Source organism: Rana temporaria, chromosome 3, assembly GCF_905171775.1.
Source record: "Rana temporaria chromosome 3, aRanTem1.1, whole genome shotgun sequence".
Classification (NCBI taxonomy): Eukaryota; Metazoa; Chordata; class Amphibia; order Anura; family Ranidae; genus Rana; species Rana temporaria.
The window spans coordinates 9,648,249-9,675,537 of NC_053491.1; the positions used below are offsets into that span (position 1 = coordinate 9,648,249).

At 48.6% G+C, this 27,289-nt stretch overlaps 1 protein-coding gene across 1 annotated transcript in view; it reads right to left on the bottom strand.

Annotated features, from left to right (window-relative positions):
- Positions 1–8,778: 8,778 nt before the first annotated feature.
- Positions 8,779–27,289, bottom strand: part of CORO2B (coronin 2B) — a 123,448-nt gene continuing 104,937 nt past the window's right edge. The window contains exons 8-12 of the mRNA XM_040342233.1: positions 26,017–26,113; positions 23,069–23,181; positions 22,868–22,958; positions 14,669–14,808; positions 8,779–10,320 (exon numbers count right to left, since the gene is read on the bottom strand). Of these exons, the coding sequence (XP_040198167.1) occupies positions 10,189–10,320; positions 14,669–14,808; positions 22,868–22,958; positions 23,069–23,181; positions 26,017–26,113 (573 nt within the window). The 3' untranslated portion in view covers positions 8,779–10,188. The remainder of the gene's footprint in view (positions 10,321–14,668; positions 14,809–22,867; positions 22,959–23,068; positions 23,182–26,016; positions 26,114–27,289) is intronic.

A 27,289-nucleotide genomic window follows, 5' to 3' on the forward strand; every position in this document is an offset into this window, starting at 1 on the left:
AACGTATCTGGTTTACGTTACGCCGCCGCAAGTTTTACAGGCAAGTGCTTTATTCGCAAAGAACTTGCCTGTAAAGTTGCGGCGGCGTAGCATAAATCACCCGGCGCAAGCCCGCCTAATTCAAATGAGCCGGGTAGGGGGCGTATAGCATTTAAATTAGGCGCGTTCCCGCACCGAACGTAATGCGCATGCGGCGTCCCTAAGATTTCCCGACGTGCATTGCGCTAAATGACGTCGCAAGGAAGTCATTGGTTTCCGACGTGAACGTAAATGGCGTCCAGCCCCATTCACAGACGACTTACGCAAACAACGTAAATTTTAACATTTCGCTGCGGGAACGACGGCCATACTTAACATTGGTTGCCCCTCATATAGCAGGGGCAACTTTACGCCGCGCAAACGTAAACGTCGTAACTTCACTGCGCCGACCGCGCGTACGTTCGGGAATTCGCGTATTTTGCTCATTTGCATACACGACGGGGAAAACGACGGAGGCGACGCCTAGCGGCAAAAAAAAAAAATTACAGTTAAGTTCCGACAGCGTAAGAGCCTTACGCCTGTCGGATCTAATGGATATCTATGCGTAACTGATTCTAAGAATCAGGCGCATAGATACGACGGCCCAGATTAGCACATGTCGTTGCGCGCCGTCGTAAGCCCTTTGAGAATCTGGGCCTATGTTTTTTTTTTTTTACATCTGTCCCTGCTATGTCTTAAACCGACATGCTTTTGATGTAAAAATGGTGGCCATCTGTAAGCCCAGGGGCCCCATAATCTTCTATTGCCTGGGGGCCCCATGGGTTGTCAGTCCACCCCTGGTAAAGACACATCTATTTCAAGAGCCCTTTTAAAAAAAAAAAAAATGGAGGAACGAGTGTAACTTTAGGCTGGCCATACACCAGGAGAGTTTTTCTTTTTATATTTAAATTTTCAGAGTGTTTGTTCACGTTTTTGATGGTTACTGGCAGGGGGGGCAAGAAGGGAAGCCGCCCAGGGCGCAGTGGTAAGGAGGGCTCCTCTTCACCACATACAATCCCCAGATCAGTGGCTAGCAACCAGCAGGGGGGGGGGGCGCAGATCCATGTCTACTCTGACAGTTACTGATGCCACACATGCTTCAACCCCCAGCTGACACAGAAAGCACACCAGGCATATGCAACTACAGTGGAACCTCGGATTGCGAGGATAATCCCTTCCTGAAGAATGCTTGTAATCCAAAGCACTCGCGTATCAAAGCGAGTTTCCCCATAGAAGTCAATGGAAACAAAGATAGTTTGTTCTGCATTGACTTCTATTGCATGCAATACCACATATGGCCATATGTAGGGGGGGGGGGGCGCCGGAGAGCCTCAAAAATACTCAGGAACCGCTCAGCTGAATTCAGAAACCCTCGGAAAAGCTTGGAAACAAGGGGCTAGATTCAGGTAGCCGGGCGCATTGTTACGGCGGCGTAGCGTATCGTATTTACGCTACGCCGCCGTAAATCAGAGAGGCAAGTGCTGTATTCACAAAGCACTTGCCTCCTAAGTTACAGCGGCGTAGCGTAAATGGGGCCGGGGTAAGCGCACCTAATTCAAATGAGTATGAGGGGGGGCGTGTTTTATGTACATGGGTGGTGACCCGAAGTGATTGACGTTTTGTTTACGAACGGCGCATGCGCCGTCCGTGGACATATCCCAGTGTGCATTGCTCCAAAGTACGCCGCAAGGACGTATTGGTTTCGACGTGAACGTAAATTACGTCCAGCCCTATTCGCGAACGACTTACGCAAACGACGTAAAAAATTCAAAATTCGACGCGGGAACAACGTCCATTGCGTACGCCTCAGAAGCAGGAGCAACGTTACACCGGAAAAGCCTTACACAAAAGTCGTAAAAAAATTCCGCCGGGCGCACGTACGCTTGGGAATCGGCGTATCCAGCGCATTTGCATATTCTACGCTGAAATCTACGGAAGAGCCCCTTGCGGCCAGCGTAAAAATTGCACACAATTATACGCCGGCGTATTCAAGTTACGTCGGCGGAGGAAGCCTATTTTTTCAACGTATATGCCTTTGAGAATCGGCGTAAAGATACGACGGCGCAGATTTGAAATTACGGCGGCGTATCTGGAGATACGCCGCCGTATGTTGTTGCTGGATCTAGCCCTGAGTGTTTCCGAACAGCTCCAAATCGTTTCGAGTGTCACCGGCGCCCCCGCACCTCAGGCCGCTGTACCTTCTATTTGGTAGAAAGCAAGCAATTGGCCAAAGGTGTAGTGAACACTCCAGGGCAACCATGGACAGCCGGTGCAAAAGGGGGTGAAGAATGGGCACAGGGTGGCACACCAATTCTACTGCATGTATTGGCAGCACTGTAGTGGGGGGGGGGGGGGGGCAGTTCCACATCCTTGCTCTTGGCACTAAACAAACCTGTCCTGATATTGGTTACTGGGGTCAAATTAATGATCATTTAATTGATTAATGATCAATTAACCACTTAAGGACCGCCTCCTGCACATATACGTCGGCAGAATGGCACGGCTGGGCACAAGCACGTACAGGTACGTCCTCTTTAAGTGCCCAGTCGTGGGACGCGGGCGCGCGCCCGCAACCCGGTGCAAAGCTCCATGACCGCGGGACCCGATCGCCGCTGGAGTCCCGCGATCGGTCCCCGGAGCTGAAGAATGAGGAGAGGTGTGTGTAAACACACCTTCCCCGTTCTTCACTGTGGCGCCGTCATCGATCGTGTGTTCCCTGATATAGGCAAAGGCGATCAATGACGTCACACGTCCAGCCCCGCCCCCCTACAGTTAGAAACACAGATGAGATCACACTTAACCCCTTCAGCGCCCCCTTGTGGTTAACTCCCAAACTGCAATTGTCATTTTCACAGTAATCAGAGCATTTTTAATGCATTTTTTGCTGTGAAAATGACAATGGTCACAAAATTGCGTCAAAATTGTCCGATGTGTCCGCCATAATGTCGCAGTCATGAAAAAAATCGCTGATCGCCGCCAATAGTAGTAAAAAAAAATAATAATAAAAATGCAATAAAACTATCCCCTATTTTGTAAACGCTATACATTTTGCGCAAACCAATCGATAAACGCTTATTGCGAATTTTTTTTACCAAAAATATGTACAAGAATACGTATCGGCCTAAACTGAGGGAAAAAATGTTTTATATATTTTTGGGGATATTTATTATAGCAAAAAGGAAAAAATATTGCATTTTTTTTCAAAATTGTCGCTCTATTTTTGTTTATAACGCAAAGAATAGAAACCGCAGAGGTGATCAAATACCACCAAAAGAAAGCTCTATGTGTGGGGAAAAAAAGGACGCCAATTTTGTTTGGGAGCCACGTCGCATGACCGTGCAATTGTCAGTTAAAGCGACGCAGTGCCGAATCGCAAAAACTGTCTGGGTCCTTTACCTGCATTTTGGTCCGGGTCTTAAGTGGTTAATGATCATTCTCCTTTGAAAATTCAAAGGAGAAGGATGGAATGAACTAAATTTGATCTGTGAATGTGTTCTTTTTTTATGTAGATACTGTAACGTCTAGGTACAAAGCAAACCTATTTAATACATCTGCGGTTTTATTCAAAGAGCAGGTCTGGGTGGAATTGTAATGGTTTTCAACCTAAATCAGTTGACTTAACCGCTTGCCAACCGCGCCACGCACTTATACGTCGGCAGAATGGCACGGCTGCGCAAAGCAGCGTAAATATACGTTGCTTTGAAATTTCGCCCCTGCCGTGACCGTGCCCGCGGGACCCGCAGACTCGATGTCCGCCAGGTGTCCCGCGATCGTGTCGTTTAGCTGCAGAACGGAGGGATGCCTATGTAAACAAGGCATCTCCCTGTTCTGCCTAGTGACAGGACACTGATCGTCTGCTCCCTGTCATCAGGAGCAGCGATCGGTGTCGTGTCACAGGTAACCCAGCCCCCACACAGTTAGAATCACTCCCTAGGACACACTTAACCCCTTCCGCGCTCCCTAGTGGTTAACCCCTTCCCTGTCAGTGTCATTTACCCAGTAATCAGTGCATTTTTATAGCACTGATCGCTGTATAAATGACAACGGTCCCAAAATAGCGTCAAAAGTGTCCGATGTGTCCGCAATATTGTCGCAGTCACGATAAAAAATCGCAGATAGCCGCCATTACTAGTAAAAAGAATATATTACTAAAAATGCCATAAAACTATCCCCTATTTTGTAGATGCTATAATTGCGCAAACCAATCAATAAACGCTTATTGCATTTTTTTTTACCAGAAGAATACGTATCGGCCTAAACTGAGGAAAAAAATTTTTTTTATATATATTTTTGGGGGATATTTATTATAGCAAAAGTAAAAAAATATTGATTTTTTTTCTAAATTGTCGCTCTATTTTTGTTTATAGCGCAAAAAATAAAAACCGCAGAGGTGATCAAATACCACCAAAAGAAAGCTCTATTTGTGGGGAAAAAAGGACGCCAGTTTTGTTTGGGAGCCACAACAAAATTGATGTCCTTTTTTCCCCACAAATAGAGCTTTCTTTTGGTGGTATTTGATCACCTCTGCGGTTTTTATTTTTTGCGCTATAAACAAAAATAGAGCGACAATTTAAAAAAAAATCAATATTTTTTACTTTTTGCTATAATAAATATCCCCCAAAAATATATAAAAGAACACTTATTTTCCTCAGTTTAGGCCGATACGTATTCTTCTACATATTTTTGGTAAAAAAAAAAAAAGCAATAAGCGTTTATTGATCAGTTTGCGCAAAAGTTATTGTCCCGGATTCACGTAGAGCGGCGTATCTTTGAGCGGGCGTAGCGCATCTCATATGCGCTACGCCGACGTAACATAGAGAGGCAAGAGCAGTATTCACAAAGCACTTGCTCACTAAGTTACGGCGGCGTAGCGTAAATGGGCCGGCGTAAGCCCGCCTAATTCAAAGTAGGAAGGTAGTGGGCGTGCTGTATTAAAATGAAGCGTGACCCCATGTAAATGAATGGCCTAACGAACGGCGCATGCGCCCGCATGCTCAGAATTGCGTCGCATATACTCCCTAAGATACGACGGCTCAATGCGTTCGACGTGAACGTAACCTACGCTCAGCCCCATTCACGTACGACTCACGCAAACAACGTAAAATACGACGGCTGTTCCGACGTCCATACCCTAACATGACTTACACCTGCTATTGAGGTGCTTTATCTTTACGCCCTATGTACGCCTTACGTAAACGGCGTAGATTACTGCGACGGGCGTAAGTACGTTCGTGAAAATCAATGGAAGCGCCCCTAGCGGCCAGCGTAAATATGCGCCCAAGATACGACGGCGTAGGAGACTTACGTCGGTCGGATGGAGCCGAAATTCAGGCGTATCTCCTTTGCAGAATCAATCGCATAGATACGATGGCGCATCCGCGGACTTACGCGGCGTATCAGTAGATACGTTGGCGTAAGTCTTTGTGAATCCGGCTAATAGAGTCTACAAAATAGGGGATAGTTTTATGGCATTTTTATTATTTTTTTTTTTTACTAGTAATGGCGGCGATCAGCGTTTTTTATCGTGACTGCGACATTATGGCGGACACTTTTGACACATTTTTTAAACCATTGTCATTTTTACAGCGATCCGTGCGATAAAAATGCACTGATTACTGTGAAAATGACACTGGCGGTGAAGGGGTTAACCACTAGGTGGCGCTGTAGGGGTTAAGTGTTCTTAGGGGCGTGGCTTCACGTGACACGTCACTGATGACCGTTTCAGATCACAGGGAACGGCCATCAGTGATATGTCACTAGGCAGAATAGGGGAATGCCTTGTTTACAAAGGCATCCCCCTGTTCTGCATTTTCCGAGCTCAATAGCCGGCCGCTCCGGGAACATTGAGTTCCCGTGACCCGCGAACATGCTCACGGAGGCACGCGACCCTGGCAGCATGCGCGCCTGCTGAGTGGCAGATTTAAAGGGCCAATCTGCCGACGTACATCTGCGTGCCGCGGTCGTCAAGCGGTTAAAAAACATCCAAGTACCTTTTTTCCCTAATGGATATCCAGCTGTCACATGACCCGGCTCTCTCCCAGCCTGTCTGCAGGGAAACATAAGCAGGAGGAGCATCTAGTCCTCTGCTGCTGGTCACATGTTCAAAATAAAACCTCCTTTGGAATACAGTGTAAAAATAAATAAATAATATCAATACGCCATTTATTGATCGTTTTTTTTTTTATGATGTGGGTTTAATGACACGATAATGATGGCGAGATAAAACGCTCTTGACAATTTTTCAGAATTTCCGTAGGAATGAACAAACTAAATGCTATCGGTGTATGGCCGGCTTAAAGAAGTGACCTGTCATCAACTCTACAACTCCGCTTTCGTCAGCTTCTATTTTTCATTTGTGATAGAGACTTACCGGTATTTTAACCTCTTCACGCCAGCTGAACGCATATAATGCGGCCTCTCGGTGTGTGTGTGTGGGCCTTCCCGCCGAGCGGCCGCATTCATGCGACCCCGTGTAAACCACACCCTGTGTCCCCCCAGCATGGTTACTGGAGAGCTCCCGATTCATGCTAGCAATTGAGAGGTTTCCGAACATGTGACCATAGGCATGGGCGTCCGCTCCAAAGGGCAAGGGAGGGCGCTTGCCCCCCCTAGAAATCAGTGCCATGATCCTCGGTGAGAAAAACAGCGGGCAGGAAGCAAGGCGGCGGCACGGCGAATCCAATTAGAGCCGCTCTCTCTCTCTTCTAGCTCCAGCTGACAGAGAGGGGGTGGGGGTTGTTATTTCCTTGGGGGGGGGGGGCTCCATTTTTTATGATGTTGTTATTCAAAGTTTCTAGTTGCTTGATAGTTGCATCAGGTTTCTCAAACCTTTGCATGCCTGCGCTTTATGTGATAATGTCTAAGCCCCTCCCCTTCATGACATCGTCAAAAAGGGACCGAGCATGGATGACCTTAAAATGATGCCCCCCTCCTGAAAAAAGTTCAGCAGACGCCCATGACCATAGGTGTGCGCAGCCTATTACATTAGGGGTGTGCACCCCAAAGCTCAAACACACACACACACAGGCCTTTCTCTGCAGCCTCAGCTGCACTGGACAGCGAATGAATGGGAAGTGCTCTGTGCTGAGCGGCTTCCTGTTCATTCACAAACTGAAGCATAGTGAACACGGTTTCAGGGCCGATCCTAGGGTCACAGGCGCCTGGGTGCAGAAATATTTCTGGCGCCCCCACATGGGCGTCGTCATTTTACTAACTCCTCCCCTTTACAAATGTTTCTATGGCAACGACTCAACCACAGAGATGCTCCCCCACAGTCTTCATTAACCTGGGATCCTTACATGATCTCTTAAAGCGGTGGTTCACCCTAAAAACTACTTTTTCTAATTCCACTGCCCCCCCACATTACAATCTGATTAAGGCTCTTATTATTTTTTCCATGCTGTACATACCTTAGTACTGCATCCGGGTTGCGAGTCCCGCGGGAGTGGGCGTTCCTCACATGTGTGTGATTGACGTTTTGCCCAAAAACGAGCTCCCCCCGTCGCGTAAGCCGCGTCACGGTTGGCGAAAGGAGTCGAACGGCGAGTCGGCGCTATACTGCGCATGCGCATCGCCGTTCGGCTCCTTTCGCCAATCGTGACGCGGCTTACGCGACGGGGGGAGCTCGTTTTTGGGCAAAACGTCAATCACACACACATGTGAGGAACGCCCACTCCCGCGGGACTCGCAACCCGGATGCACGGGTGAATATGCTGTACTAAGGTATGTACAGCATGGAAAAAATAATAAGAGCCTTAATCGGATTGTAATGTGGGGGGGCAGTGGAATTAGAAAAAGTAGTTTTTAGGGTGAACCACCGCTTTAACAATAAACAAAATACAGGAAGAGGACACAGAGAGGGCTTCTGTTACAGAGTCTGTTAGATGTTTGGCGCCCCCACCTCTGCAGGCGCCTGGGTGCAATGCACCCTGTGCACACTGCCTAGGATCGGCCATGCACGGTTTGCTATGCTTCAGTTATGAATGAACACAGTAAGTGGGTGTGTTCATTTAGAAAAAGAACTGTCCGGTAAATTATATATTGGTCAGCCCCCTTCCCCTGCTCTCCATCCTGAAACATCCCCCACAGCAGTCGAGGGGAGAGGAGGGAAACCAGCAACACGGGAGGAAGCCTGGGCAGTAGGGGGAGTTGGCACCACACAGATTGATTAGGGTGTGCCCAGGCACATCCCCTGCGCACACCTATGGCTGTGACGGCCGGTCACATGACCCAAATGCCCGCCTCAGCCTTACGGCTTTTAGAACCCTTAAAGGGCTGGGAGGTGGTCAGCGGGAAAGGGGTTAAAGGAGTTGTAAAGGAAAAAAAAATGTCACCTTAATGCAATATATGCATTAAGGTGAAAAAACATCTGATGATGCCGCCCCCCCCTCCCCCCGTTTTACTTACCTGACCCCTCGAAAGTCCCACGCTCAGTCCCGAGATCCTCTTCGCCGCTCAGCCTAGCCGCTTGATTGGCTAGAGCAGATGGATTGAGAGCAGCGCAGCCATTGACTGGCGCTGCTGTCAATCACATCCAGTGACGCGGCGCGCCGAGTGATACAGTGAGCGGCTATGGCCGCTCGCTGTATCACAGGAGCGCGCCCGCAAGGACTCATCACCATGCGAGCGCTCTCGCATGAATGTGTTGAGTTCTTGCGGGGAGGACCAGAGACAGCAGCCGAGGGACCCCAGAAGAGGAGGATCGGGGCTACTCTGTGCAAAACAAACTGCACAGTGGAGGTAAGTATCACATGTTTGTTATTTAAAAGAAAAAAATGTTTTTCCTTTATTAACCCTTTAAAGTTCCTTGAAGGCAGGTGAAGCAGAATATAAAGCTAGTCATACACATCCAATCATTCCAACAAAAAGACCCTCGTGTGTTCCTTGCGTCGCCTGGTATCCCTACGAAGCATTAATACATGGTGTTGTGTAAGTGCAAATAAATAGTGAATTTGTAAAAAAAAAGAAATATGTGTGTATAACCAGCCTAAATCCTGAGGGACATCTTTTACAAACCCATCTCCCCCCCCCCCCCCCACCCCAAGATTTCATCATGTAAGGCTCAGAACTAAGAATTTATCATGACCCATTGGAAACCAGCTGGGCCTAATAGTGTTGGCCTTGGCTAAGCCCTAGGTTTTGGCCTTGGCTGAGCCCTGGGTTTTGGCCTTGGCTGAGCCCTGGGTTTTGGCCTTGGCTGAGCCCTGGGTTTTGGCCTTGGCTGAGCCCTGGGTTTTGGTCTTGGCTGAGCCCTGGGTTTTGCCTTGGCTAAACCCTGGGTTTTGCCTTGGCTAAGCCCTGGGTTTTGCCTTGGCTAAGCCCTGGGTTTTGCCTTAGCTAAGCCATGGGTTTTGGCCTTGGCTGAGCCCTGGGTTTTGGCCTTGGCTGAGCCCTGGGTTTTGGCCTTGGCTGAGCCCTGGGTTTTGGCCTTGGCTGAGCCCTGGGTTTTGGCCTTGGTTAAACCCTGGATTTGGCCTTGGTTAAACCCTGGATTTTGGCCTTGGCTGAGCCCTGGGTTTTGGCCTTGGCTGAGCCTTGGGTTTTGACCTTGGCTGAGCCTTGGGTTTTGACCTTGGCTGAGCCCTGGGTTTTGACCTTGGCTGAGCCCTGGGGTTTGACCTTGGCTGAGCCCTGGGGTTTGGTCTTGGCTGAGCCCTGGGTTTTGACCTTGGCTGAGCCCTGGGTTTTGACCTTGGCTGAGCCCTGGGTTTTGACCGTGGCTGAGCCCTGGGTTTTGACCGTGGCTGAGCCCTGGGGTTTGGTCTTGGCTGAGCCCTGGGTTTTGGCCTTGGCTGAGCCCTGGGTTTTGGCCTTGGCTGAGCCCTGGGTTTTGGCCTTGGCTGAGCCCTGGGTTTTGGCCTTGGCTGAGCCCTGGGTTTTGGCCTTGGCTGAGCCCTGGGGTTTGGCCTTGGCTGAGCCCTGGGGTTTGGTCTTGGCTGAGCCCTGGGTTTTTGAAGTACTTGAGGAGTTAGTTGCATTTACATGTACGCGTGACCCTTCTTGGATACATGATGGTTTGAATAATTAGTGCAGATCAATACACATTGCCAGGTGCCTATGACGGGCACTAGGGCCAGTTAGTCTATAACCCCCACAAGATCAGGTACATGGGTAAGTCATCTCTTCCTGTGACAACAGATGGCCACCATGGTGGGGGGGTTCCAAGGACAGCTAGCTTTCTTTATGATTATTCTTTAGGTTTCTGAGCTCCAGTTCCAGCTGTCGGACGTAGAGGTCCCTCTGAGCCAGGTGCTCCTTCAGACGTCGGATCTCATCCTGCTGCCGGTAGAACATGCGCAGAAGCTACAGGGCACAGGTAAGTGAGAAGGTGATTGGTACAGTATAAGCATACAGCAGAATAGACACATTCAGAGTAGACATTGTGAGTAATAGAGAGTTCACAAAATTCATATGTAGTGGGTTTGTTCTCAGTCGTGGGTGTCCTTGGCCTGCAGAGCAGAAGGTGCCTTGGTACCAAAAGCATAAGTACACAGTAGTCTCTACAGATATAAAAAGAAGGATACGGCTGCACACCACCAAACGATCCAACATAGATCTATTGGTACATGCAGGGCCGGTGCTAGACTATTTTGCGCCCTAGGCGAGACCAACTACTTGCGCCAGCCCCCCCAAAAAAATGCAATCATTTTAGCACCAGAACTCCTGGTGGAGGGATGGAGCCAGGTGGAGGGATGCCCTAGGCGGCTGCCTAGTTTGCCTAGTGGGGGCGCTGGCCCTGGGTGCATGAAAGTCATAATGAGTGCCACCAAGACAAGGACACAGGAGAGGTAACCTCTCTAACTTCTCCTGTGTCCTTGTGTTGGTGGCAGTCATTATGACTTTCATGTTTGGTGGTGTGCAGCCGTATCCCTCTTTTTCTACTACTTGGTGGCGAGCCGTGGTTTGCACCCAGCCCATCCTGATATTACCTGGAGCAGCGTTACTCTTCTCTGGATTTCCCTACAGTTATAGACATGGTAATTACGGGACTTTATCGTTACTTCAAAAACCTCAGTATGTCTCTAGTCCAGTCATTCTCAACCAGGGTCCCATAGAAGCCTAGGAGTCCTCCGGAGGTTTCTAGGGGTTCTCCTGAGCTGTAGCTGGTTGACTTCCTGTTTGATGGTGCCAGCACAGTCCTGTGCCCAATGCCACTTAGCAGAGCCAGCAACATGACACTAATGATCTTACAGGCAGTCCCCGAGTTACGAACCTCCGACTCCTACTTCCGAACGGGAGGCAGTGTGACGTCCCTGCCGTTCTGCGCATTCGTAGCCACTTTTCGACGGTGGGCACATTTCGACAGTACATCTTAAATCGCGAGTAGCCATCTTGGCCATCCAAAACGGTACTGTTCCAACTTACGAACAAATCCGACTTATGAACAAACCTACAGTCCCTAGCCCGTTCGTAACTCGGGGACTGCCTGTATTTGTTGCCTGTAAAGGTGGCATCCTGACCACCACTGTAAGGGGGGGAAGTTCTTCTCACTGACCACCAATATAAGAGGATTTTTTCCAATCGACTGCTGATGAATTAGTTTTAGTAAGGGTTTTCCTGAGACCTGAAAATTATTTTTGGGGTTCCTCTGAGGTAAAATGTTTGTAGGCAGGTGCAGTCTGTATTCTCCACTGCAGGTGGCGCTTAATTGCAGCGACAGTATAGTTGCGGGAGGAAGTCGGGGGAACTTGATTCCCTTGGTTACAAGGGGGATGCTATCCGATTGGATGAGGATGCCCCATGTGACTCTGCCGGCCACCTTGGGTCAGACAGAGTCTATTTAAGACTCCGGTTCCTGGGCTTGGTGCACTTTATGCAAGTGGCTAGCATTGGGAAAGGTCCCGCCCTCGTGCAGGGACAGTGCTTAGAGAAAGGTTTCTGAGGAGTAGGGACAGTGCAGAGACTACATCTACCTCTTCTAGGAAACCTTCCCCTTTTGGTGTGGACTGACCAGGCCGCATTCCTCTCCTCATGTCAGACGCTGTCAGCATCCTCCATTCTTCAAACTGCTGTCACAGTTGTAAGTGGCCTAGTTTTGGTTGTGCTTTCCCGCTGGCGCTGGGCTTGTGTGTTTTGCTGAACTTTTTCTTGTCCCAGCACTGCCAGCATTTACTATACTTGGATGGAGCTTTGGGTTTACTGGGACTAAGCCATAGACCTGATGACCCATATTGGCATAGAGGTAGAGCTCATCTCTCCTTGATTAAAAATGTTGGCGTCCTTTAACCACTTTGTTACCGGGCCTATTTTGGCACTTCTCTCCTTCATGTAAAAATCACAATTTTGTTGCTAGAAAATTAATCAGAACCCCCAAACATTATATATTTTTTTTTAGCAGACACCCTAGGGAATAACATGGCGGTCATTGCAACTTTTTTTCTCGCATGGTATTTGCGCAATCATTTTTCAAACGCCTTTTTTTAGGGAAAAAAACAGTTTCATGAATTAAAAAATAACAAAACAGTAAAGTTAGCCCAATTTTTTTGTATAATGTGAAAGACGATGTTACGCCGAGTAAATAGATACCTAACATGTCACGCTTTAAAATTGCGCACACTCATGGAATGGCGCCAAACTTCGGTACTTAAAAATCTCCATAGGCAACGCTTTAATTTTTTTTACAGGTTACTATTTTTGAGTTACAGAGGAGGTCTAGTGCTAGAATTGTTGCACACGCTCTAACGCACGCGATGATACCTCACATGTGGGGTTTAAACGGTGTTTACATATGTGGGCGGGACTTGCATGCGCGTTCGCTTCTGAGCGCGAGCGACCGGGACAGGGGCGTTTTACATTTTTTTTTTTATTATTGAATTTTTTTTTTTTACTTCATTTTTTTATTTTTACACTTTTTTTGACATTTTTTTTTTTGATCACTTTTATTCCTATTACAAGGAATGTAAACATCCCTTGTAATAGGAATCAGTGTGACAGGTCCTCTTTATGGAGAGATGCGGGGTGGTCAATAAGACCCCATATCTCTCCTACAGGCTTACAAGCATGAAATTGGTGAAAAAAATGTCACCGATTACATGCCGACTGCCGCGATAGCGGCTTTGTTTACTTCCGGGTACCGGGCGTGACGTCATAACGGTCATAGAGATGACTGTGACCGTCTGGTCACCAGTCATCTCTATGGTTCACCAACGAGCGCCGGCCGATTCGCTCTCCGGGCCCCCGATGGCACGGGAGAGCACCGGATGGCGGCGGGAGGGGGGGACGTCCCCTCCCGCTGCCTAGAAGAACGATCGAGCGGCGGAACCGCCGCTTTGATCGTTCTTCTGGTGCACAGAATCGCCAGCTGAAGACGGCGATATCTGAATGATGCCTCATTCAGATATCACCGCTCAAAGTGGAGGACGTCCCAGGACGTCCTACGGATCTGAAGTGGTTAACATTAGTGGTCATTGTAGTGGCCAATTATATTGGTGGTTAGTGGTAAATCGCCCCCTTGCATTGATGGTCAGGGTATGTGGGGGATCACTATGCTCCTCGCTCAAGGAAGCCCTAGCTTTAGCTCTTTCTAACAGTGCTAATGTTTGGGAAAACCCTTAGTCCCCGTACAGATGAGGAGATATCCGTTAGGAACGGTCCGCCAGACCGTTTCCATCGGACATTTCTCCTCCGGATTTCGATCTGATGGCTTGTACACACCATCAGATCAAAATCCGCGCGGAAAACATCCGCGGTCACGTGTCCGCGCCGTCGCCGCGACGTGCGCGACGCTGGAAGGTAAATACTTCCACGCATGCGTCGAATCATTCCGACGCATGCGAGGGATGGGGATCGGACGGACGGACAGGATTCCAGCGGATAGATTTTGTAGCATGCTACGAAATTTTTATCCGCTGGAAATCCGTCGGCTGGAAAAATATCCGCCGAAAATTGTCCGCTTGGGCCTACACACGACCGGATCTATCCGCTGGAACTGATCCGCGGATAAATCCCAGCAGATAGATCCGGTCGTGTGTACGGGGCCTAAGTCTCCTCACCTTCTTATTGTTCAGTGATCAAAAACCACCAAAAGAAAGCTTTATTTGTGGGGAAAAAAAGGACGCCGATTTTGTTCGGGAGCCACGTTGCACGACCGCGCAATTGTCAGTTAAATCGACGCAGCGCCGTATCGGAAAAAATGGCCCGGTCATTGAGCAGCCAAATCTTCCGGGGCTGAAGTGGTTAAACATTGCGAGGATAATTGCGAGGGTCTCTTAATTTATTAAAATATTTTTTGCCTGTAGGAGGCTCTCTTTTAAATAAAATAATTTCGGTCCAGTCTGGCTACTTTGGACTTTTGCCGATAATAACGGTGTGAATTGTGCAATCAGAGCCGGCCTTTGGTGTGTGCGAGCTGTGCAGCCGCACAAGGCGCCATGGGCAACAGGGGCGCCGTGCGGCCATCCAGAGGCGTACTAAGGGGGGGGGCTGTGTAATGTAAAGTTAAATTAAAACAAATTATTTGTTACGAATATTTTTTTCCTCTTTGTGTATGTTTAGGTGACCAGGGGGCAAGGGGTGAAGATGGGGGGGCAGGATTAGCTTGCACAGGGTGCCTGAACACCAAAGGCCGGCCCTGTGGGCAATGTTGGGTGTACAGAAACGTACTGTCAGGGAACGGTACAGGTCGTCGATCAGGTATATTATCTATACTCACTTCATTCTCAGTGCGAGGCGGCACGTTCTCTAGTAAATCGATGCTGGTTACTACCATACTCTTCTTGTCTCTCACTGGGGCTTTGAACGTGGCCTTTGACTCCTTGCGGTACCCCTCCTTCAGGCTCGTCAGAACGGGGTCTAATGAAAGGAAGATTGAGGATTCGTTACTGATTGATACAAAGACATTGTTGTTGAGAAAAGACCATCATCCATCGTCAAACAGCTGGCTGCAGGGTGGCACCCGGTGACTGGCATTTTTTCGTCTTGTGGACAAGGGAAGCAGTGAGAAGACGAGTCATTGATGAATAAACTTGTCTTTCTTTCAGAGACGAAGGGCCAACAAAAGATATATTTCAGCAAAAACTGAATGTTAAAGCCCAACTCTGGGCAAAATTATTGTTTTTTTTCCCCGAACAATCCTTCTTTAACCCATCTTTCCCTAAGTTTATCCTACAGCTGGACTTTAAAGGAGACCTCTCTTACCTTACTGATACATCCCACTCAAAGCCATCTGGACCTCTCTAACCTATCCGAGTCATCCCACTCCAACCCATTAAGATCTCTCTAACCCATCTGATCCATTCCTCTCTAACCCATCCGATCCATTCCTCTCTAACCTATCCGAGTCATCCCAGTCCAACCCAAAGCCAGATACAAGTCCAAAGGAGAACGGAGATTTGCAGTCCAAGGACCTAGACTATGGAACGCTCTACCAACCAGCATCCGATTGGAGGTGAACCACTTGGCCTTCAGAGGAAAAATCAAAACCCATCTCTTCTGAGGGCAAAAGTTTCACTCAGAGAATGGATACTAAACGCCCAGCGGCGATTTCGTTTGCATGTGTTGCGCTATATAAGTTCGCACTCACTCAACCCATTAAGATCTCTCTAACCCATCCGATCCATTCCTCTCTAACCCATCCGATCCATTCCTCTCTAACCCATCCGATCCATTCCTCTCTAACCCATCCGATCCATTCCTCTCTAACCCATCCAGACCATTCCTCTCTAACCCATCCGATCCATTCCTCTCTAACCCATCCAGACCATTCCTCTCTAACCCATCCGATCCATTCCTCTCTAACCCATCCGATCCATTCCTCTCTAACCCATCCGATCCATTCCTCTCTAACCCATCCAGACCATTCCTCTCTAACCCATCCTTTCCTATTTTTATCCCAAAGTTGGGCCTTTAAAGCGGACCTCTCTAATCCATCTGATCCATCCTGCTAACCCATCCGAACTTTTCTAACCCATCTGATCCATCCCTCTCTAACTCATCTGGAACTCTCTAACCTCTCCAATCTGTCCCTCTAACCCATCTGATCCATCCCACTCTAACCTATTTGGACATATGACCCATGCGATCCCTCCCACTAACCCATCCGGACCTCTCTATCCCAACCAATCCTGTCTAACCCATCTGATCCATCCCTCTTTAACCTCTCCAATCTGTCCTTCTAACCCATCTGATCCATCCCTCCCTAAACCTATTCGGACATCTGACCCATGCGATCCCTCCCACTAACCCATCCGGACCTCTCTATACCAACCAATCCTCTCTAACCCATATGATCGATCCCTCTCTAACTCATCTGGACCTCTCTAACCTCTCCAATCTGTCCCTCTTTAACCAATCTGATACATTCCACTCCAACCCATATGGCCCTCCCTGACCTATCCGAGTTATCCCTCTCTAACCCATTAGGACCTCACTAACCCATCCAATCCATCTAGCGCTCTCTAACCCATCCTTTCCTACTTTTATCCCAGAGTTGGGCTATAATGTAGACCTCTCTAACCCATCTGATCCTTCCCTCACTAACCTACCCGGTCCTTGCTAAGCCATCTGATCCATTCCTCTCTAACACATCTGATCCTTCCCTCACTAACCTACCCAGTCCTTGCTAAGCAATCTAATCCATTCCTCTCTAACCCAATTTGATTCCTCTAAACTATCCAATCTATCCCTCTCTAACCCACCCTTTCCTACTTTTATCCCAAAGTTGGGCTTCAAAGTGGACCTCTTTAATTCATCTGATCAATCCCTCTCTAATGCATCTGAAACCTCTCTAACCACTCCAATCTGTCCCTCTTTAACCCATCTGATACATCCCACTCTAACCCATCCAGACATCTCTAACCCATCCGATCTATCCGTCTCTAACCCATCCAGACATCTCTAACGCATCCTTCCCTACTTTTATCCCAGAGTTGGGCTTTAATGCAGACCTCTCTAACCCGTCTGATCCTTCCCTCTCTAACCTATCTGGTCCTTGCTAATCCATCCCTCTATAACCCAACTGGATCCCTCTAAACCATCCAATCTATCCCTCTTTAACTCATCCAGACCTCTCTAACTCATCCCTCTCTAGCCCATCCTTCCCTACTTTTATCCTAGAGTTGGGCTCCAAAGTGGACCTCTCTATCCCATCCGATCCATCCCACTCTAACCCATCTGATCTATCCCACTCTAACCCAATTGGATTTCTCTAAACCAAACTGATCTGTCCCTCTCTAACCCAATTGGATTTATCTAAACCAAACCGATCTGTCCCTCTCTAACCCATCCTTTCCTACTTTTATCCCAAAGTTGGGCTTCAAAGTGGACCTCTCTAATCCATCTGATCCATCCCTCTCTAATTCATCTGAAACCTCTCTAACCACTCCAATCTGTCCCTTTTTAACCCATCTGATACATCCCACTCTAACCCATTAAGACCTCTCTAACCCATCCGATCCATCCGTCTCCAACCCATCCAGACATCTCTAACCTATCCTTTCCTACTTTTATCCCAGAGTTGGGCTTTAATACAGACCTCTATAACCCATCTGATTCTTCCCTCACTAACCTATCCTGTCCTTGCTAATCCATCCGATCCATCCCTCTCTAACCCATCTGATCCATTCCGCTCTGGCCCATCCTTCCCTACTTTTATCCTAGAGTTGTGCTCCAAAGTGGACCTCTCTAACCCATCTGATCCATCCCACTCCAACCTATCTGGACCTCTCTAACCCATTCTATCCTTCTCACTCTAACCCAGTGTTTCTCAATTCCAGTCCTCAGGCCCCCCCAACAGGTCAGGTTTTCAGGATTTCCCTCAGATGAAAAGGCTGTGGTGATTACTAAGGCAGTGAAACTGATCAAATCACCTGTGCAAAATAATGGAAATCCTGAAAACCTGACCTGTTGGGGGGGCCTGAGGACTGGAATTGAGAAACACTGCTCTAACCCATCTGAACCTCTCTAACCCACATGATCCTTCCCTATCTAACCTATCTGGACCTCTGTAACACGTCCGATCCATCCCTCTCTAACCCACCCAGACCTCTCTAACCTATCCTTCCCTACTTTTATCTAGAGTCAGGCTTCAAAGCGGACCTCTCTATAATCCATCTGATCCATCCCTAACCTATGCGGATCTCTCTAGCCCATCTTATCCATCCCTCTCCAACCCATCAATCCCTCTCTAACCTAACTGGATCTCTCTAACCCATCCAATCTATCCCTCTCTAACCCACCCGATCCATCCCTCTCTAACCCATTTTTTCCTTTCTAACCCAACTGGATCTCTCTAAACCATCTAATCTAGGTCTCTCTAATGCCCTGAAAACACGATCGGAAATTCCGCAAGCAATTTTCGGAAACAATTCGACGCATGCTCGGAAGCATTGAACTTCATTTTCTCGCCTCGTCGTAGTGTTGTACGTCACCCCGTTCTTGACGGACAAAAGTTCAGAGAACTTTTGTGTGACCGTGTGTATGCAAGCCAAGTTGAGCGGAATTCCGTTGGAAAAACCATCCAAGGTTTTTCCGATGGAAAATCCGATCGTGTGTACGGGGCATAACTCTCCCAGACCTCTCCAATCTATCCCTCTTTAACACGTCCGATCCATCCCTCTCTAACCCATCCATCCCTCTCTATCCCATCCTTCCCTACTTTTATACTAGAGTTGGGCTTCAAAGTGGACCTCTCTAACCCATCTGATCCATCCCATCCAAACTATCTGGACCTCTCTAACCCATTCTATCCATCTCACTCTGACCCATCTGAACCTCTCTAACCCACATGATCCTTCACTGTCTAATCTATCTGGACCTCTCTAACACGTCCGATTCATCCCTCTCTAACCCACCCAGACCTCTCTAACCAATCCTTCCCTACTTTTATCCTAGAGTCAGGCTTCAAAGCGGACCTCTCTATAATCCATCTGATCCATCCCTAACCTATGCGGATCTCTCTAGCCCATCTTATCCATCCCTCTCCAACCCATCAATCCCTCTCTAACCTAACTGGATCTCTCTAACCCATCCAATCTATCCCTCTCTAACCCACCTGATCCATTCCTCTCTAAACCATCTAATCTAGGTCTCTCTAATGCCCCGAAAACACGATCGGAAATTACGCAAGCAATGCTCGGAAACAATTCAACGCATGCTCGGAAGCATTGAATTTCATTTTCTCGCCTAGTCGTAGTGTTGTACGTCACCGCGTTCTTGACGGACGAAAGTTCAGAGAACTTTTGTGTGACCGTGTGTATGCAAGCCAAGTTGAGCGGAATTCCGTCGGAAAAACCATCCAAGGTTTTTCCGATGGAAAATCCGATCGTGTGTACGGGGCATAACTCTCCCAGACCTCTCCAATCTATCCCTCCTTAACACGTCCGATCCATCCCTCTCTAACCCATCCATCCCTCTCTATCCCATCCTTCCCTACTTTTATACTAGAGTTGGGCTTCAAAGTGGACCTCTCTAACCCATCTGATCCATCCCACTCCAACCTATCTGGACCTCTCTAACCCATTCTATCCATCTCACTCTAACCCATCTGAACCTCTCTAACCCACATGATCCTTCCCTATCTAATCTATCTGGACCTCTGTAACACGTCCGATCCATCCCTCTCTAACCCACCCAGACCTCTCTAACCTATCCTTCCCTACTTTCATCCTAGAGTCAGGCTTCAAAGCGGACCTCTCTATAATCCATCTGATCCATCCCTAACCTATGCGGATCTCTCTAGCCCATCTTATCCATCCCTCTTCAACCCATCAATCCCTCTCTAACCTAACTGGATCTCTCTAACCCATCCAATCTATCCCTCTCTAACCCATCCGATCCATCCCTCTCTAACCCATTTTTTCCTTTCTAACCCAACTGGATCTCTCTAAACCATCTAATCTAGGTCTCTCTAATGCCCCGAAAACACGATCGGAAATTCCGCAAGCAATGCTCGGAAACAATTCGACGCATGCTCGGAAGCATTGAATTTCATTTTCTCGCCACGTCGTAGTGTTGTACGTCACCACGTTCTTGACGGACAAAAGTTCAGAGAACTTTTGTGTGACCGTGTGTATGCAAGCCAAGCTTGAGCGGAATTCCGTCGGAAAAACCATTCAAGGTTTTTCCGATGGAAAATCCGATCGTGTGTACGGGGCATAACTCTCCCAGACCTCTCCAATCTATCCCTCTTTAACACGTCCGATCCATCCCTCTCTAACCCATCCATCCCTCTCTATCCCATCCTTCCCTACGGTACTTTTATCCTAGAGTTGGGCTTCAAAGTGGACCTCTCTAACCCATCTGATCCATCCCACTCCAACCTATCTGGACCTCTCTAACCCATTCTATCCATCTCACTCTAACCCATCTGAACCTCTCTAACCCACATGATCCTTCCCTAACTAACCTATCTGGACCTCTCTAACACGTCCGATCCATCCCTCTCTAACCCACCCAGACCTCTCTAACCAATCCTTCCCTACTTTTATCCTAGAGTCAGGCCTTAAAGCGGACCTCTCTATAATCCATCTGATCCATCCCTAACCTATGCGGATCTCTCTAGCCCATTCTATCCTCTCCAACCCATCAATCCCTCTCTAACCTAACTGGATCTCTCGAAACCATCCAATCTATCCCTCTCTAACCCACCCGATCCATCCCTCTCTAACCCACCCAGACCTCTCTAACCTATCCTTCCCTACTTTTATCCTAGAGTCAGGCTTCAAAGCGGACCTCTCTATAATCAATCTGATCCATTCCTAACCTATGCGGATCTCTCTAGCCCATCTTATCCATCCCTCTCCAACCCATTAATCCCTCTCTAACCTAACTGGATCTCTCTAACCCACCCAAACCATCCCTCTCTGACCCATTTTTTTCCTTTCTAACCCAACTGGATCTCTCTAAACCATCTAATCTAGGTCTCTCTAATGCCCCGAAAACACGATCAGAAATCCCACAAGCAATGCACGGAAACAATTCGACGCATGCTCGGGAAGCATTGAACTTCATTTTCTCGCCTCGTCGTGGTGTTGTACGTCACCGCGTTCTTGACGGACGAAAGTTCAGAGAACTTGGATCGGATGAATTAGCAAGGACAGGATAGGTTAGTGAGGGAAGAATCAGATGGGTTATAGAGGTCTGTATTAAAGCCCAACTCTGGGATAAAAGTAGGAAAGGATAGGTTAGAGATGTCTGGATGGGTTAGAGACGGATGGATGGGTTGGGTTAGAGAGGTCTTAATGGGTTAGAGTGGGATGTATCAGATGGGTTAAAAAGGGACAGATTGGAGTGGTTAGAGAGGTTTCAGATGAATTAGAGAGGGATGGATCAGATGGATTAGAGAGGTCCACTTTGAAGCCCAACTTTGGGATAAAAGTAGGAAAGGATGGGTTAGAGAAGTCTGGATGGGTTAGAGAGGGACAGATCGGTTTGGTTTAGAGAAATCCAATTGGGTTAGAGTGGGATAGATCAGATGGGTTAGAGTGGGATAGATCGGATGGGTTAGAGAGGTCCACTTTGAAGTCCAACTTTGGGATAAAAGTAGGAAAGGATGGGTTAGAGAGGTCTGGATGGGTTAGAGAGGGACAGATTGGTTTGGTTTAGATAAATCCAATTGGGTTAGAGTGGGATAGATCAGATGGGTTAGAGTGGGATGGATCGGATGGGTTATAGAGGTCCACTTTGAAGCCCAACTCTAGGATAAAAGTAGGGAAGGATGGGCTAGAGAGGGATGGATCGGATGAGTTAGAGAGGTCTGGATGAGTTAAAGAGGGATAGATTGGATGGTTTAGAGGGATCCATCTGACAAAAGTTCAGAGAACTTTTGTGTGACCGTGTGTATGCAAGCCAAGCTTGAGCGGAAAATCCAATCGTGTGTACGGGGCATAACTCTCCCAGACCTCTCCAATCTATCCTTCTCTAACCCATCCTTCCTTACTTTTATCCTAGAGTTGGGCTTCAAAGTGGACCTCTCTAACCCATCCAATCTATCCCTCTCTAACCCACCCGATCCATCCCTCTCTAACCCATTTTTTCCTTTCTAACCCAACTGGATCTCTCTAAACCCATCTAATCTAGGTCTCTCTAATGCCCCGAAAACACGATCAGAAATTCCGCAAGCAATGCTCAGAAACAATTTGACGCATGCTGGGGAAGCATTGAACTTAATTTTCTCGCCTCGTCGTAGTGTTGACCGTGTGTATGCAAGCCAAGCTTGAGCGATATTCCGTTGGAAAAACCATCCAAGGAAAATCCGATCGTGTGTACAGGGCATAACTCTCCCAGACCTCTCCAATCTATCCCTCTCTAACCCATCCTTCCTTACTTTTATCCTAGGGTTGGGCTTCAAAGTGGACCTCTCTAATCCATCTTATCCATTCCTCTCGAACCTATCTGAACCTCTCTAACCCACATGATCCTTCCCTATCTAATCTATCTGGACCTCTCTAACACGTCCGATCCATCCCTCTATCTCCAGCACCTACTTACTTCAAGCCAGGAATGTGTGTGATGGTAATATTCTACTTGATTGTTGCCTAGGCAAGCCAAATGGAAGCCAAGGAGAAAGGTGAATTTCTCAGGAGGGGGCGGAAGGCCCTCAGTCCCAGTGACAATGGTTTCACTAGAAAGGGAAGCGGGAGGAGTTGGGAACACTGGGAGGGATAAACTGCTTCCGTATTGTGTTTTTGGACTTGCGGTGCTCTATGAAGAGCAATCCACACTACCACCCGCTGAAAGCAACAGGGGGGGGTGTAATTCCTGCCGTGGTCGTGGAGCAGAGCCTATGTTTGCCCTTGGCCACTCCCTCTGGGGGGAGCAGTTGGGTGGGGTAAAAACCACAGCTCAACTACAAAATTTACCGCCCCCAACCGTTAGTATGAACAAGCCCTCTTACTCGTCCTCCATCTTTTACCTTTGTTGGTGCCACTCAGCCACTCTATAGCACCCATGGCTGGCTCGGTACCCGGGGTCATGGGGTAAATATCCTCCTGGTAGGTTTCTGACTGCAACAAAGAAAAACCTGTGTTATCCTTCCAGTCCTTCTCCCACCTCCAGCTACCCGAAGGGGGCAGAGCGACGTGCCGTGCAGGTAGGTGCCCACCGAGAGACTCACCTTTCTAGGAACTATCATGGATATTGGCTCTATGAGATTCTTTAGGGTGATGAGCTTGTAAAAGCGAAAAATCTCACACGCCGACACATCCAACCCGTGCTTTGGCATAACTCCTATAGAAAAAATAATGAGATCAGAGGGGCATAAGAAGTTATGGATTGGTCTTCTCTCACACGTATTTCTATTTATCCTGTGCCGTATCGAACTGCATCAGGTTGCCATTGTTTTGCAGTATGCTGACATCTAGTGGTAGTTTTGGGTCACTGTGACTTGTTTGCTTATGTGATTTATCTCCCTCTGTCCCCACCTCCTGTTTTAACCACTTAAAGCGGGAGTTCACCCGATTTTTTTTTTTTTTTTTTAACATTAGATTGAGGCTCGTTTTGTCAAGGGGAACCGCACAGGTGCTGAAACCTGATCTGAAACCTATTACACTGCTTGTGCAGCACTGAGCATGTGCGAGATCTGCAAGGCTGAAATCCAGGAAAGTCATACAGTCTGGCTTCATGATGCCCACACTTAAGATGGCCCCAGTCAATTTCTATTTTATAAAGTCTCTAAATGCTGTAACAACCTAACAAAACGGACCTTAGTTTACAGACTAACTTTACTAGAATACATTAAGCTTGTGTATTACAGGGGTATTTATATATAAAAAGTGAAATTGTGTCCGGAACTCCGCTTTAAGTCTATTCCTTTCTATTTTATTCTTTTGAAATTAGAATTTTGAAAGACGGCTATATTCTTTCTATTTTATTCTATTCCATTCCTAACCTGTTTTTTTTCTACTACATTTTCTATTATTTTCTAGTCTATACCTTTATTTTCAATTCTTTTTTATTCTATTATTTTATTCTCTATTCTGCTCTGTTTTACTCTGCTCTCTACTTCTTTTTGAATTTCGGAAGATGGCTATCTTCTTTCTATTTTTTTCTATTTAAATCTATTCTATTGTTTTTCTATTCTTTTCTATTCTATGCCTTTATTTTCTATTCTATTGTATTATATTATTTAACTCTCTATTCTGTTCAGTTTTACTATGTTCCCTACTTTTCTATTCTATTTTTTTTTTTTAATTTTGAAAGACGGCTATATTCTTTCTATTTTATGCTATTCAAATCGATTCTATTGTTTCTATTCTATATTATTTCCTATTCTATACCTTTATTTTCTTTTCTATTCTATTATTGTATTCTCTATTCTGTTCTGTTTTACTCTGTTCTCTACTTTTCTATTCTATTCTATTCTTTTTGAATTTCCAAAGACTTCTATATGTGTTTCAAATTCAATTTTGTTTTTGATTGGAGCTTCAGACGATATTAGATTTGTTATTTCGGAATTCATTTAAATGAGTTACTATTGTAATTCGGAAAAAATGCGGATATTTCTGAATCTCGAAATAATGAAAATTCAGAATTTAGATTCAGAATGAAACACACCGCACATGTCTGAGCTCAACCACAGAGTTTTATCGCCCCGCCCCCAACCACCAGCCTCAACCAGCCCCGCCCCCAACCACCAGCCTGAACCAGCCCCGCCCCCAACCACCAGCCTCAACCAGCCCCGCCCCCAACCACCAGCCTTAACCAGCCCCGCCCCTAACCACCAGCCTGAACCAGCCCCCGCCCCAACCACCAGCCTGAACCAGCCCCGCCCCCAACCACCAGCCTGAACCAGCCCCGCCCCCAACCACCAGCCTCAACAAGCCCCGCCCCCAACCACCAGCCTCAACCAGCCCCGCCCCCAACCACCAGCCTGAACCAGTCCCACCCCCAACCACCAGCCTGAACCAGCCCCGCCCCCAACCACCAGCCTGAAAGAGCCCTGTCCCCAACCACCAGCCTGAACCAGCCCCGCCCCCAACCACCAGCCTCAACCAGCCCCGCCCCCAACCACCAGCCTGAAAGAGCCCTGTCCCCAACCACCAGCCTGAACCAGCCCCGCCCCCAACCACCAGCCTCAACCAGCCCCGCCCCCAACCACCAGCCTGAACCAGCCCCGCCCCCAACCACCAGCCTGAACCAGCCCCGTCCCCAACCACCAGCCTGAACCAACCCATGTCCCCAACCACCAGCCTGAACCAGCCCCGCCCCCAACCACCAGCCTGAACCAGCCCCGCCCCCAACCACCAGCCTGAACCAGCCCCGCCCCCAACCACCAGCTTGAACCAGCCCCGCCCCCAACCACCAGCCTCAACCAGCCCCGCCCCCAACCACCAGCCTCAACCAGCCCCGCCCCCAACCACCAGCCTGAACCAGCCCCGCCCCCAACCACCAGCCTGAACCAGCCCCGCCCCCAACCACCAGCCTGAACCAGCCCCGCCCCCAACCACCAGCCTGAACCAGCCCCGCCCCCAACCACCAGCCTGAACCAGCCCTGCCCCCAACCACCAGCCTGAACCAGCCCCGCCCCCAACCACCAGCCTGAACCAGCCCCGCCCCCAACCACCAGCCTGAACCAGCCCGGCCCCCAACCACCAGCCTGAACCAGCCCCGCCCCCAACCACCAGCCTGAACCAGCCCCGCCCCCAACCACCAGCCTGAACCAGCCCCGCCCCCAACCACCAGCCTGAACCAGCCCCGCCCCCAACCACCAGCCTCGCCCCCAACCACCAGCCTGAACCAGCCCCCTCCCCCAACCACCAGCCTGAACCGGCCCTGCCCCCAACCACCAGCCTGAACCGGCCCCGCCCCCAACCACCAGCCTGAACAAGCCCCGGTCCCAACCACCAGCCTGAACCAGCCCCGCCCCCAACCACCAGCCTGAACCAGCCCCGCCCCCAACCACCAGCCTGAACAAGCCCCGGTCCCAACCACCAGCCTGAACCAGCCCCGCCCCCAACCACCAGCCTGAACCAGCCCCGCCCCCAACCACCGGCCTGAACCAGCCCCTTTTATCCCTTTAGAATGGAGTTTTGTTGTCCAAAACGGAATTTCTCCACATCTTACCGAGTCCTTTCTGGGGAGCCGCCGATCGGAATTCCATGAGGTACGTCAGGAATGGCTTTTCCACTGTGATTTCATAATATCGGATGTTCCCGTCTCCCTTACATAGTAGGAATAGAAAACAAATGAAAAGTAAAGTTCATCATTTTGATTACCGTATATACTCGAATATAAGCCGAGGCACCAAATTTTACCACAAAAAACTGGGAAAACGTATTGACTCGAGTATAAGCCTAGGGTGTCCATCTGCATGCCTCACTGTGCCTCACTGTGTCCATGTCCATGCCTCACTGTGTCCATGTCCATGCCTCACTGTGCCCATGCCTCACTGTGTCCATGTGCATGACCCCACGTAAATGACGCTTTTTCCGAACGGCGCATGCGCCGTCCGTGAAAGTATCCCAGTGCGCATGCTTCAAATGACACCGCAAAGACTCATTGGTTTCGACGTGAACGTAACTTACGCCCAGCCCCATTCACGGACGACTTACGCAAACAACGTAAAACGTGAAAAATTGGACGCGGTCCCGACGGCCATACTTAACATTGGCTGCGCCTCCTATAGCAGGGGTAACTATACGCCGGAAAAAGCCTAATGGAAACGATGTAAAAAAATGCGCCGGGCAAACGTACGTTTCTGAATCGGCGTATCTACCTAATTTGCATATTCGACGCGTAAATATACGGAAGCGCCACCTAGCGGCCAGCGTACAATTGCAACTAAGATACGACGGCGTAAGAGACTTACGCCGGTCGGATCTTAGTCAAATCTATGCGTAACGGATTCTAAGAATCAGGCGCATAGATACGACGCCGCACACTCAGAGATACGACGGCGTATCTGCAGATACTCCGTCGTATCTCCTACCTGAATCTGGCCCGACTTACCTTCCACTGTGCAGTTAGTTTTGCACAAAGTGGCCCCGGAATCCTCCTCTTCTGGGCTCCCACCGCGGCTCCGCCCCGCAATAGATGGCCCCCTCTGGGAAGCTCTCTCCCGAGGGGGTTACTTTGCGGACGCGCTCCCGTGTCATACACTCGGCGTCCATAGCCGGCGAGGGGAATGACTCAGCCCCGGCGCCCGCGTCATTGGATTTGATTGATTGACAGCAGCGGTAGCCAATGGCTGCAACTGCTATCAATCTATCCAATGAAGAGCCAAGAAGCCTTGGAGAGAGCGACGCGGGATCGCGCCCACGGAAATCCGGGGCTCAGGTAAGTAAAACAGGGGGGGAAAGGGGACGAACACTGCAAGGTGTTTTTTCACCTTAATGCA